Source organism: Chelon labrosus (genome assembly GCF_963514085.1).
Source record: "Chelon labrosus genome assembly, chromosome: 20".
NCBI lineage: Eukaryota > Metazoa > Chordata > Actinopteri > Mugiliformes > Mugilidae > Chelon > Chelon labrosus.
This window is the reverse complement of record NC_140353.1, coordinates 6,208,797-6,220,911: the sequence shown is the minus strand read 5'-3', so window position 1 is coordinate 6,220,911 and position 12,115 is coordinate 6,208,797. Positions and strand designations below refer to the sequence as shown.

The window sequence follows — 12,115 nt, the reverse complement described above, 5'->3', positions numbered from 1 at the left end:
CTCTGTTTTTCTTTGTATGTTTGTGTATGCATCCATGCCTTAATTCGTCTCTCTCAGTATTTAGTTTATCTTCCCTTCAACCGTTACTCCCTTGTTTTGTAAAGCGGTGTTAACCTTTACTGCGTGAACCGGAGCCATTACTAAGCATCAGCTGTGGGCGAGAGTTAATGATTAAAGTTGAGAGGCAGGTGGAACGCCTCAGTAAACAGATACTTCACTGTCAAACCAATTTTGGCCGCCTAACATCAGGCCCTTTGAGTCTGGTTCGTACAAATAAAGAGTCTGACAGACCATCAGATTTTCAGGCCCTGAACGTAAACGGCGCAAAACATCAAAATGGATAAAAAAGAAAAAAAAGAAAATCTGATTTAGTGATCCAAATCAGACGTCAGTCAGCTTGTTTTCTGGCAGCTAACGGAGCAAACAGATATTTATCTGTGACAGATTATTAGCTGTCTGGGGAAACTGATGAACGGCTCTCTCTTGTCTGCTAGCATCTTATCTCCACCTCTCTGGATACTATCAGTCTCCCTGGAATTCACAGTGAAGCAGAGAGTGACAGCGCCCTGCAGCATAGCCTGGAAAAGATTGCAAAAAATAAAATTGCGTAAATTGAGATTAAAATTAAAAAGCGTTAGTCCATCTCTTAACTATTTTCTGTCCGTGACTGTTGGTGCCACTGAGGCTTTAGCAGGAGTTATTTAAACAGTTGCATTTGTTGTGGACTATTTTGAGTCACTATTAGTATTTATGGCAGCAGGACGTGTATATGGGACTGACTCCAAATAAAGAGCAGTGTCTGTATTCATTATACAACATCTCGCAGAGTGCAAGAGGCACTTAAAGATGTTTTTGGACATTAAGATCTATTGCACAAACAGTTAATCAAATAATTATTGGATTTGTGGTGTATACTGAAGAAAGGAAATCTAGTATAATCAGATTTATACTTTAAATCTACCCAAACTGCTACTACACGGCTACGAAACATGACCCTCCTCTCGTCCTTATGAGCAGCAGAAGCTAGCGTGTTGCACTGCGGCCTGACAGATGCCGGATAGTCAACATAGTTTCTCGTAGTGTCTCATGCCTGCTCAGCACTCAGGCTTTAACAGTTGCAGTCAGACACAGACATAGAGTCCTAGGTTACACCGTCTGTGTCCATATCCGATCGCTTAAAGCCACCGTCAGCTCGCCCGTTTGATTGCTCAGACTGAGTAATCAGATCACCTTATTTTTTACCACTGCAACTATAGGGAATACTTAAGACGTCATGTAGTCAGTTTAACCTTGACAGGTGGTGTTGATGATGAGGGAGCACTTAAGTCCATCTGATAAGGCTGTGACCCGCTCGTACAAACAAGTATGTTTTGGTCTCATCATTTCACACAGCTGCCAAAAAAAAAATACTGATGCAAAAGCATTTCAGCTTGGACATTGAATCTCTACCTTTACTATAGTTTGAGCCAAATACAACGTACAAGACTGGAAATGCAGCGGAAGTGCCAACAATTGCCACTTGAAGCTGTAGCTAACGTTTCAATTGCATCTTTATATACATTACATGGTTGTAGCTCATTGTTGGCTTCACACTAGTGTTGACTCTCATGTTTTAATCCTTCTACTTGAGTCTCTGACCTCTAACTTGTCCTCTAAACAGGATTGGCTGCAGTTCCAGCTGTCTAATGACTTCTTCTGATCTGAACTTCCCACATGTGTCCAACATCGCAACCTTTAAGTATCTTTGCATTCACCTAAAGTGGCCTCTCCTAGTTTTGTTTTGTGAATGGGGGACAGAAAAAAAAAACTATTTGCTCCTCTCCGGCTGAAGCTCAGTGAAGCCTTTGACTCATAATGAAGGCTTGTGACCTTGGGGTGAGGAGTCCTCCAACCGCTAACCATCGGTGTCCACCCACGCCTCCCCCTGACTTTTACTGAGTGTTAATCTGGCTGCGGGGAAGCGTTCAGATGTTGTGAGTGTGGTGGATTCTGGGAATCAGGGGGCCTTTGTGGAGGTGATGAGAGGGCAGAAAGAAAGACAGAGGAGAGACAAAGGGAAAGGGGAACAAAAATGACGGGAGGAATTCACATGCATCTCTCAAGCAGAGTGAATCCATTAGTATGTTTGTTCTCCTTTCAACCGGGTCACTGAACTCATAAGGCAGGGTGTCCTGTGTTGAACTTGTGCGTGTGCAAGCGTTTTGTGCACACACTCCTGCATATGAGTGTGTGTGTGTGCGTATGGAGAGAGGGTGCTTGCAGATGTGTGCATACTCGCAGGATGGATGGCGTTTGCCTTTGAAAGCACGAGCATGCATGCTTGCACAAAAGGTGACGCAAGCTTGTGCACACACACCAGCATTCTTCTGTCACACTGCTGTTTGGCCAGCGGTAGTAGCGTGAAGGATGGTCAGCCTCCTCTGTGGGCCTCTCCAGTTATTTCTACAATATGTCTATGTCTCCGCTTAAAGCGCAGCTCCTGTTCAAACGGTGACTTATCATTTGGTTGTAGAGGATTATTTTCACTCTGCTTCTCTGGGCTGGCTGATGTTTAAACGGCCTTACTGAATTAATATTTCTTTCTCAAAAATTCTCTTTATTAGAGAAATGCTTTCCCTTATAAAGTTGATCCAACTACATTCATCTTTAAGGTGTCTTCCCACTGGCAATGGTGGTTATGAAGGATTAAGCATGTCTGCATGCTTCTGCAGGTGTGATGGTCTATCTGTTTAACGAAGCTCTTTGTGGTCGGTTACGGGATGTATTTTGAGTTTTCTTTGAAATAAATGTAACTATTCTGAGGAGAGACAAAGTCCACCTATGAGTCAGTGAGAACTTAGGACTTTCCCATGAACACCCCTAACCTTTTGCCCAGCCCCTGACCCATGTCAGAAACCATCTTAACCTCTCTCTTTTCTTTTTTCTCTTCCAGATGCAGGAGCTGGAGCAGAGGGTGATAGAGGCTGACCAGCGGGCCGAAAGTGCTGAGAAACAGGTAGGGGAGCACCAGAAAATTCTGCTTTATGTCAGCTTGTGTTTTAAGCAGCAGTATCTTTGTTATTATTAACATGATGAAATGCAACCTGCTGAGTAAGAAATGCAAGCAAATAGATCAAGTTGTCCATAAACTGCAGGTTTACAAAGTTTATTTAGAAGAGAATATCAGTCCAGATGATGTGAGCATTTTATACAGTTTACAGACTGTCTGACTGTAGCTGCTAGTTCTTCACACACCTGTTTTAACTCTGGCAAAGTGTTGGGGAACATTCTTATCATAGCTAAATTAAATGATAACCAAAGTCACAACAATAACATACTTGTAACCATGGGTACAAACTGTGGGATGTTAACTGTAGGATTCTGAGGAGGGGTTTTGAAGCTCAACGTGGGTGGCATCGGCCATCGGCATTTTGGCAGTTCCTGACTCTGTCTTATTCCTGGCTTATTGAAAATTGGTCAGACGATGACGAACAAGGCAGATAGCCAGCAACCTGTGATGGCAACCGTCCGCCACACCCTGTATTATGCATAACCTTAAACCTTGATACAATTTAAAGGGTGAGTTATAGAGAAATTAAAGAGCAACTACCGTTTTTTACAACCTGGACCTTATTTCTGGCATATAATACAATCGTTTACTCACCCATATAATTTTGGTGTCATTTTTAGTCCTTTGGAAGATTTTTAGCTCCAGCGGAGCGCCGCATATTTATCCATATAGTGGGAGTGACTGGGGCACCGAAACGCAGCCTCTAAATAACGCATTATCGGCCGTGAAACTCGTTCATTTCACCAATATTTTGTTATGATACGCTAGTGCTATTCCCCATTGAGTCTGGAGTTACCTGTTAGTTGTTCGCGGACGTTCAGCGGTTTGTTGTTCTTTGGCCAGCTGTTCCTCTCTCTGCCTCCGCATCCTCCTTTCAACAAGCTCCTCATCCGTAAACTCTGGCTCAAAATGGTAAGGACAACCATCATGAACAAAGTCGTCGTCCACAACGGGGATTAGCACTAGCGTATCGTAACAGAATATTGGTGAAATGAACGAGTTTCATGGCAGATAATACGTTATTTAGAGGCTGCGTTTCGGTGCCCCAGTCACTCCCACTGTATGGATATACATGACGCTCTGCTGGAGCTAAATATCTTCCGAAGAACTACAAATAACACCAAAGTTATATTGGTGAGTAAACGATCATATTTTATGCCAGAAATAAGGTCCAGGTTTTAAAAATGGTAATTACCCTTTAACTCACCATACAGATGTCATGAATGGGAAACGTCCCTTTAAGGAGAGCCTCAAAACCAGCCATTTCTGAAAATGCTTTTTGGTACTTTAGCATTGGTTTATTTTTCAACCCCAAAGGCCGTTTCTTTGTTGTAAAGCTAAAGTCCATTTCCAGTCCATATGTTCATATTATTTACAAGAAAACAAAGTCATTACTGTAGGACCACTTAACTTAATGACATCTTGCTTCTTACTGAGTGAAATTAGCTCAGTGGTATTTAAATAGAGCTGCATCCTTCATGGAAGATTTTTTTTGTCAAATTAAAATGTCAAAGCTCAAGAAGAATCTACCTATTAAATCACACTCACACACATTCAGTCAGATTTTGTGTTTTGTTTTTTGCCGGACACTCATCCTCAAAGTGAAGACTTAACCTTTGACAGAACTTAACAAAAAGAGTGTGTGGTTAGAGGATTAGTAGCCACCTGCATATCACACATACTCTGTCTCTCCCTCTGTCGGGTTTAATCGCCAATTTGCTGTCATTACTGTCTGTTCCAGGTGTTTTCTGTAGGTGGTAATTTAATGGTGCCCTTTCTTTAAAAACACGAAATACCTAAGGGCTTAGAGAGCATTTTCTCTTCAAAGTTGGCAAAAGGTGCCCTCACTGTTTTCTTCTCGGCTTTGTCTCGTTGGCCATCGACGAAGCATGCAACATTAAGCTGTCCTTTGGCCATGTTTGTGCATTCACTCCTCTAATTATCCATTTCAGATCCATGTCATGGAGGAAAAGCTGAAGTCTGCGAACATACAGACCAGTGAATCTGAGAGCTCCTTGTACAGAAAGTATCAAGACCTGACCAGCCAGGTTCAGGACAAAGATGCTGTAATAAAGAGATTAGAGACGCAGCTGGAAAAACAGGTATGAACGTAGCCATGAGATAAAGAGCAGAAATGTCCATTTATGTTCATGAAGAGTATGTTGAAAACCTGTTCTCTCCGACTGCAGATCTTAGTCAGAGCCCAGGAGGCAAAAATTATTGAGGAGAAGGCTGCCAAGATTAAAGACTGGGTCACCTTTAAGCTTAGAGAGGTAAGCTGAGACATGTATAGATATATCTCCGACAGAAGAGAGAAATTATCTGTGGAAATGGGAGACGCTTGATGACTGGATGCTTCGGTTTTCTCTGCAAGCTGTCTGGTTTATTTATGAATGTTTATTTTCAACGTCAGCCCATGAATCCCTTAAATGAAGCAGTTTAAAAAACGATAAAGTTTAATCGTAGCTTTCGGATCAGGCCAAAACAAAGGACTGTAAAACGGGATTATTTAAACTGCTGCTGCTTAACGTGTGTTTTATGTTACATAAATGTTACGGCCGTGTACAGATGGAGCAAGAGAACCAGCAACTGAAAGTGGCTAACCTGAAGCAGACAGAACAGATTATGCTGCTGCAAGATAAACTACAGTGTGAGTACTGCTGTAGGCATTCATAAACACATCAGTAAACACTAATATTAACAAATATAAACTGATATTTAATCTTCTCGTCTAGCTCTGCAAGAAAGAAAAAGTTCCTTATCTTTTTTATACTTGGATGGAAAAGCATGGAATCATTAACACACTGTGCACGAGAACATTTAACTCCTTAATATTTCTTCAAAATGGCATTTAAATTACTGTTAGTGACTGTTGCTTAATAAGAGCATCTTGTTATCAAGTCTTTATTCTCAGACCTCCAGTTTAGAAGAGTTTCTGACATCTTCTTCCTCCTCCAGGTCTCTTAGAGAAACCTTCAACCTCTGGATCCCCTGCCACCTCCCCTGTAATGGACACCCACCTGGTGCCCAACAGCCCTCTGTTTCCTCCCAGCTGCCCCGGCACGCCGCCGGCCCAAGACGACGGCAGGAGACAGACGGGTTCCCGTGGCGCCGCCTCCAACATCAAAACCCCAACTACAGGTACGCCGCTTGCCCCCTGATTTATATTATCTTGACGTGAGCAGCAGGAAGCGTTTGAGGCGGTTCACCGTGACCAAATGGAAACCTGTAACAAAGGAGGGATGATTTCAAGCCTCGCAAAAGTTTTATTTCCAAAATATTGCTGTTATTTGCCATTATTGAGATGATTTTTATTAAAATATAATTGGTTTAATTTTCAAATGTGAACTAAAAGCTACAGACGAAAATGTTTTAGGACACAGTATAAGGGATTTGATATATGGAAGTTTTGCACAAGGTAATGCCATATGCCTTTTAAATTACTTTTGACATTGACATTTACCACCTAAAGCACCTAAACCTAAAGAAATCACAAGAAAAATGTAGTTAAACTTCAAAATGTGTAAAATATTCTCTATTATTTTAAATGTGCAAAATGTCATATTTAACAGCACTATCACATATGTTGACTATCGCAAATGTAGTGACTCCGTATTCTTTCCCCTCAGATGTGAAATGGTCTCCTGAACAGATCAATAAAGGGATTTGTTTCGGTGACCTCGCAGCCCATGATGCTGTCTCTCAGGGGCCCGACAACGGTGGACTGGAGCCCCCAGAGGGCCACGCAGGGTGCTCCGACAGGGACAACTCCTCCGACGAGCTCAACAGCAAGTTCCGCTCTCAGTGCCTTCACTCGTCCTCGTCCTCTTCATCTTCATCTTCCGCTTACGAGATGGCACACGGACCAAGCTCTCCAGAGTCTCCCATCAGAATAACGCCCAAAAGCCCGCTCCTGTCTCGCTCCCCCTCCACCAACAACCCCTTTCCCCATTCCTCCCAGCCCCCGGTTCACCAGTCCGGCACCAGCATGACGCTACCCAAGGTACGGACTCCGCTCACCCCCAGGGACAGCATCCAGCTGGTCAAGAAACACTACAGCCAGCCGCAGCCCAGCCTGGACCGACTCCACCACCTCAACGTCAACATAGACATCATGACGCCATCCTCCACCTCCTCCACCCTTAAGAGCACAGGCACCACCACCTCGCCTTTCTCTCAGCTTGTGGAAGAAACGGACATTGACGACGGGCTCCTGGACAGCATGGATGGAGTGGTGGAGGGCCCGGGATCAGAGGAACTGTCCCGGGATGGAGTCTCGTTTGTGGGACTTGCAGAAGAGCTGGAGCGGTTGGATCCAGAAGTTCTGAAGCCGCCAACTCCTCCTTTGCATCGCTTCCCTTCCTGGGTACGAGAAACCAGTATTATACTGTCAACTCCTGCATGTGTACTTTATGCTGATCTGAAAATTATTTATGCAAACTATTACTTTAAAGTTTTATTCAGTCTCAGTGCCACAACTCTCTAATCATACAGTACTTAAGTTGAATTTATGTGACTGATCTTTGCAGGAGAGTCGAATCTACGCTGTGGCTAAGTCAGGAATGAGAGTATCAGAGGCCAGTCCTGGAGCCAGGGGCCCTGGACGAGGTGAGTCCCTTACATCCAGAAAAAAAAAAAAAAGAAACCACAAATTCCTCACCACATTTATGCTGCAGCAAGGAATTAAACTTATATATAGTTTTATAACCCCGTGTGTGTGAGTAGCATGGGTGGCGTTGCTTGTGGTGTGGGAAATGAGTCAGTCGTGTGAAGAGACGTGTCATTCAGCTGATAGTTAAGCTGCGACGGCGGGGGGGTAAGGAGCGTGGTCTGTTTGGATCTGTCGTTGCTGTTTTTGATGTCACTTCCTCTATCCTGAGGCTCCACACACCTGTGGAGGTGTGGGCACCTCTTCAGGAGCCCCACCACCTTTTTTTTTTTTTCTTTTCTTTTCTTAAAAGAGTCACTAAAGATCATGGGAGCGGTGAGGAAATGGGGAGCACAGGGAAAAGCTGCTTTTTAATTAAATGCGATGAAAGGACTTGGTCCGGGTGTAATTACCGCTGTGTCTTCTGTCCCGACGTCTTCCATTTTGTCAGGATGCAGACAGGTTTGACACCGCTTTGACTGTTCAATTTGCCGACTGCCAGGTACGCGCAGCTGACTGCCAAATCACTGTTGTGGATTACGTTCGAGCTTGCTCAGCTTATTCCACTTCCCGGCATGTTTTTTGCCTTAAGGTGCATCTGTTGTTGGTGAATTGAGATCTCTGACTAAATAAAACTGACAGGTTTTATTATGTTTTGGCTCCAAGTTTTTATATACATCATCTTATCAGTGGATACATGAGGACGACCAGCTGCAACGTGTGTGCAATTAAAATGAATTTCTCTTGTCTTATCCTGCTCTATATTAACACGCAGTTCGATCGTATACTGAAGCACTGTAGATCCTTCCATATGTATAATTATGTGTTCTGCTACAAATAAAAGTCAAAACTGCTAATGATTAAAAGGGTTTAAACAGTAAAAAAGATCATTTGGAAGTAACAAGAGCTTGAGAAATAAACATTTTAGCAATTAGACTTCGGCTGCGTGACAGATGTCCTGCAAGGCTCAGTGACAGAACTGAAATGAATAGAAAGAACAGGGCGCTAGGGACAGAGTGAGTCAGAATTGAAATTGAGACAGAAATGATTTTGACAGCATTGGTAAGCAGGAATGATGACGTGAATGTAGCAGCTGCACATATTTATGGACATGTCTTCCTCAGGGAATTTTTGCCTCAGCTAATTTTTTTTATCAGTTTAAAAACTTAATTAAGTGTTTATTTTTGTCTTGTTTTGTATGTTTTTCCTATTGACTCATGTATTTTACAGGCAGCTTTAGCTTAAGTTATATTCTGATTAATGTTTTGGACCGTGTAAATGTACACCAATTAGCCATAACATTAAAACCACTGACAGGAGAAGTGAATAACACTGACCATTTTGTGACAATCCAACGTTCTGCTGGGAAACTTTTGGACCTGGCATTCATTCATGTGGATGTTACTTGGACATGTAGCACCCACCTAGACCAGACCAGACACCCCCACCCCATAGCAATGACACTCCTTGATGGCAGCAGCCATCCCCAGCAGGATGCAGCCTGACACAGACACGCACGGTCAAACACTTTAGGTCGGAACAACTAAAAAAAAAACACGAAGAACAGCACAAGGTGTTGACCTGGCCTCCAAATTCACTAGATCCCAAACTGATCAAATACCTGCCCCCACTAATAACATTCTGTTGCCAGACACCACAGGACACCCTCAGAAGGCCCATGTCCATTCTATGATGAGTCACAACTGTTTTGGAGGCACAAGGGAGACCTACACAATATTAGGAAGGTGGTCATAATGTTGTGCCTGATTGGTATAATGTGTAATGGTAATGTTAGATAACCTTGATTGTTATTTCTATGGAATGCTGCAGGGCATGTTTGCTAAATGCTGCCATGTTTCAGCATTTACAGTCTCACTTTAAGTTGTAAATGTTGGGTTGTGTGTTGATCTTTCTTTATACGTATATTGTGTGTTGCAGCATCCACCTTACCCCAGTATCCAGCGGCAGGACCGTTCACCCAGTTGATCTATAAGAATATCAATGTCCCAGTCTATACCACACTTAAAGGGGTGAGTGAAATGTCACTTTTTCCTACACAATATGGGTCGCCCTTTGTCCCGCAAAGGAGACCAGGTTTCACCTGCGTCTTGTTTACTGGTTTATATTTTAGAAAGCCACTCAAATCAGCACGGTGCCTCTGCCGGACGACGACTCCGGCTCAGAGGATGACAGCAGCTCTCTGGCCAGTTTACGGACGTCCATCCTGAGCCCGGAGCGGAAGGGCAGCGTCCCCGGGAGCCCGCGTGCCGTCAAGCGAGGTGAGGATCAAAGATTACAGTGAAATCTTTTGAGCATTCTTGTCGATGGAACATCTCTTACGAAAGAGAGACAACAATATTCTTTCTGCAGCCTAGAATGATATGCAGTTGCAAACTTCTGCGTTTCAATAATAAGTGTATTTCAGTGTGGTTTTTCCATTTAGGAGCCCTCTGTCCTGAACCATCTGGCTCTCAGTCACATCATTTTTCTCACTGTATTGCGTTTCCGTCCCACAGCTGAGCATTTTCTTATGTTTCTCTCGTGACTCTCCTGCTCCACAGGTGTGTCCATGTCCTCCATCAGCTCAGAGAGCGACTATGCCATACCTCCTGACGCCTACTCCCTGGACAGTGACTACTCTGAACCGGAACATAAGGTTCAGCGGACCTCCTCCTACTCCTGTGAGAGCACTGGGCCTGTGAGTAGAGTCCTCCCGTTGTCGCCTCCACTGTATTGATATCGGTGAAGCCGGTCATAATCCCTCCGCTGTTTGCGTCTGCAGGAGATGCTGGAGAAGTCCGGGTACCTACTGAAGATGGGCAGCCAGGTCAAAGCCTGGAAACGTCGCTGGTTCATCCTGAGGAATGGAGAGATCCTCTACTACAAATCTCCTGTGAGTGTGTCTCGCTGCGAGCGTGTCCGTCTTCTTCCTTCTAAGGTTCGGCCGTCTGCACAGAAAACATTGCCGGAATATCTCAAAGTTTTGTCCGCACAGCTGCGGTAAAGACACAAGTGCCATCTTTATACCTGTACCTGTGCTAAATTTAACAGGAATGAACATTAACGTGCATCTGTTGAGGTTTCTGGTGGAATTCTGTTTATGACGTTTGTCAGAAATTGTGATTTGTGGCACGTGTCCATGTGTGTTTTCAGAGCGATGTGATTAGAAAACCTCAGGGTCAGATTGAGCTGAACTCGTCCTGCTGTATCGTACGTGGAGAAGGCGCGCAGACATTTCAGGTGAGTTGTATTTTAAAGGTGGCATTTCTCTACTGAGAGGTAAAAGTAAAGTAGAACATAGCGGCGAAGATCTTTAAAGCCTGTGGCATCGTTCGCTCACAGCACGCGCGCTTAATATAGCCCTGCATCATGGTGGAGCTTTACTGCCGCATACCAGAGAAGCAGCTTTAGATGACATCAGGTGTAGCGTTGGGCTGGAATGTTTTCCTGGCTCATCGGAAGCTGATTCTGATCTCCCCTGACATGATGATGCTATCTCAGTCGGCCCTGGCTTTGCATTTTTCCCATATTTCTCCCCTTTTCGTCTGAGGCAGTTGATTACAGAGAAGAAGACCTTCTATTTGACCGCCGACTCACCCAACATCCTGGAGGAGTGGATCAGGGTTCTGCAGAACATACTCAAAGTCCAGGCCAGCAGCCCGGTTGCCGTGGAGACGGCTGCAAAGCCCACTGTGAGAGGTTGGCTCACAAAGGTGAGAAGTCATGAGTTATCGTTTAAGCTGATCCTGAAATGTTAGGGTAAATATGGGAAACAGCTAGCCTGTTAGCACGGCTACAGCTCATTAATTAAACATTGCTATGTGTAAAGTATGAATTAGTTGAACAATTAGTTGCAATTTTAATGGGATTGCTGCTTTGTGTGATTTATCTCTACTGAAATAAAGTAAATTATCCGTCACTGCTTATCCTGTAGAGGGGTTGTGTGCCCTGTGAGAGGCGGGATGGGAAGGTTCAAGCTGAGAACCATCCTGCTGTGAGTGCTAACCCCTGCACTACCAGGCTGCCCTGCTCGTCACTGGGGTGGTGGTGGTGGGGGGGGTGTTCGACAGAGCGGGCAGATTCTTGAAAACCTCGTTCACGTTGGGACACGGCCACAAGACCAGAGATGCTGGAATGTTAGAGAGCTCCCTCCCCCTTCCCCTCCACCCTCCACCCTCCTCCAGCCTCTCCCTTTTAGCCGAGGCCTGTCTGTTGTTAAAATTAAGACACTTAAACATGTGACGGGTGTCAGTGACGGGTCTCTGGCAGATGACCGACAGCCTCAAGCTGAGATGATGGAGCGCACGTTCTCTCACGATCCCTTCCCGTGAGCGGACTTTGATCTGCTAGTTACGACATGATCGCTATTCAGACGCGGGAGGTTCTGCCTCTCAGAGCTCAGTTAACCCCGGTGACCC

At 44.4% G+C, this 12,115-nt stretch overlaps 1 protein-coding gene across 1 annotated transcript in view; it reads left to right on the top strand.

Annotated features, from left to right (window-relative positions):
* The window catches only part of plekhh1 (pleckstrin homology domain containing, family H (with MyTH4 domain) member 1), a 36,457-nt gene that overhangs the window by 11,947 nt on the left and 12,395 nt on the right, over positions 1 to 12,115 (top strand). Inside the window, exons 3-15 of the mRNA XM_084569558.1 lie at positions 2,933 to 2,995; positions 5,002 to 5,151; positions 5,239 to 5,322; positions 5,618 to 5,699; positions 6,008 to 6,190; positions 6,679 to 7,415; positions 7,579 to 7,657; positions 9,636 to 9,727; positions 9,829 to 9,976; positions 10,259 to 10,395; positions 10,480 to 10,590; positions 10,851 to 10,937; positions 11,252 to 11,410. Of these exons, the coding sequence (XP_084425684.1) occupies positions 2,933 to 2,995; positions 5,002 to 5,151; positions 5,239 to 5,322; positions 5,618 to 5,699; positions 6,008 to 6,190; positions 6,679 to 7,415; positions 7,579 to 7,657; positions 9,636 to 9,727; positions 9,829 to 9,976; positions 10,259 to 10,395; positions 10,480 to 10,590; positions 10,851 to 10,937; positions 11,252 to 11,410 (2,112 nt within the window). The remainder of the gene's footprint in view (positions 1 to 2,932; positions 2,996 to 5,001; positions 5,152 to 5,238; positions 5,323 to 5,617; positions 5,700 to 6,007; positions 6,191 to 6,678; positions 7,416 to 7,578; positions 7,658 to 9,635; positions 9,728 to 9,828; positions 9,977 to 10,258; positions 10,396 to 10,479; positions 10,591 to 10,850; positions 10,938 to 11,251; positions 11,411 to 12,115) is intronic.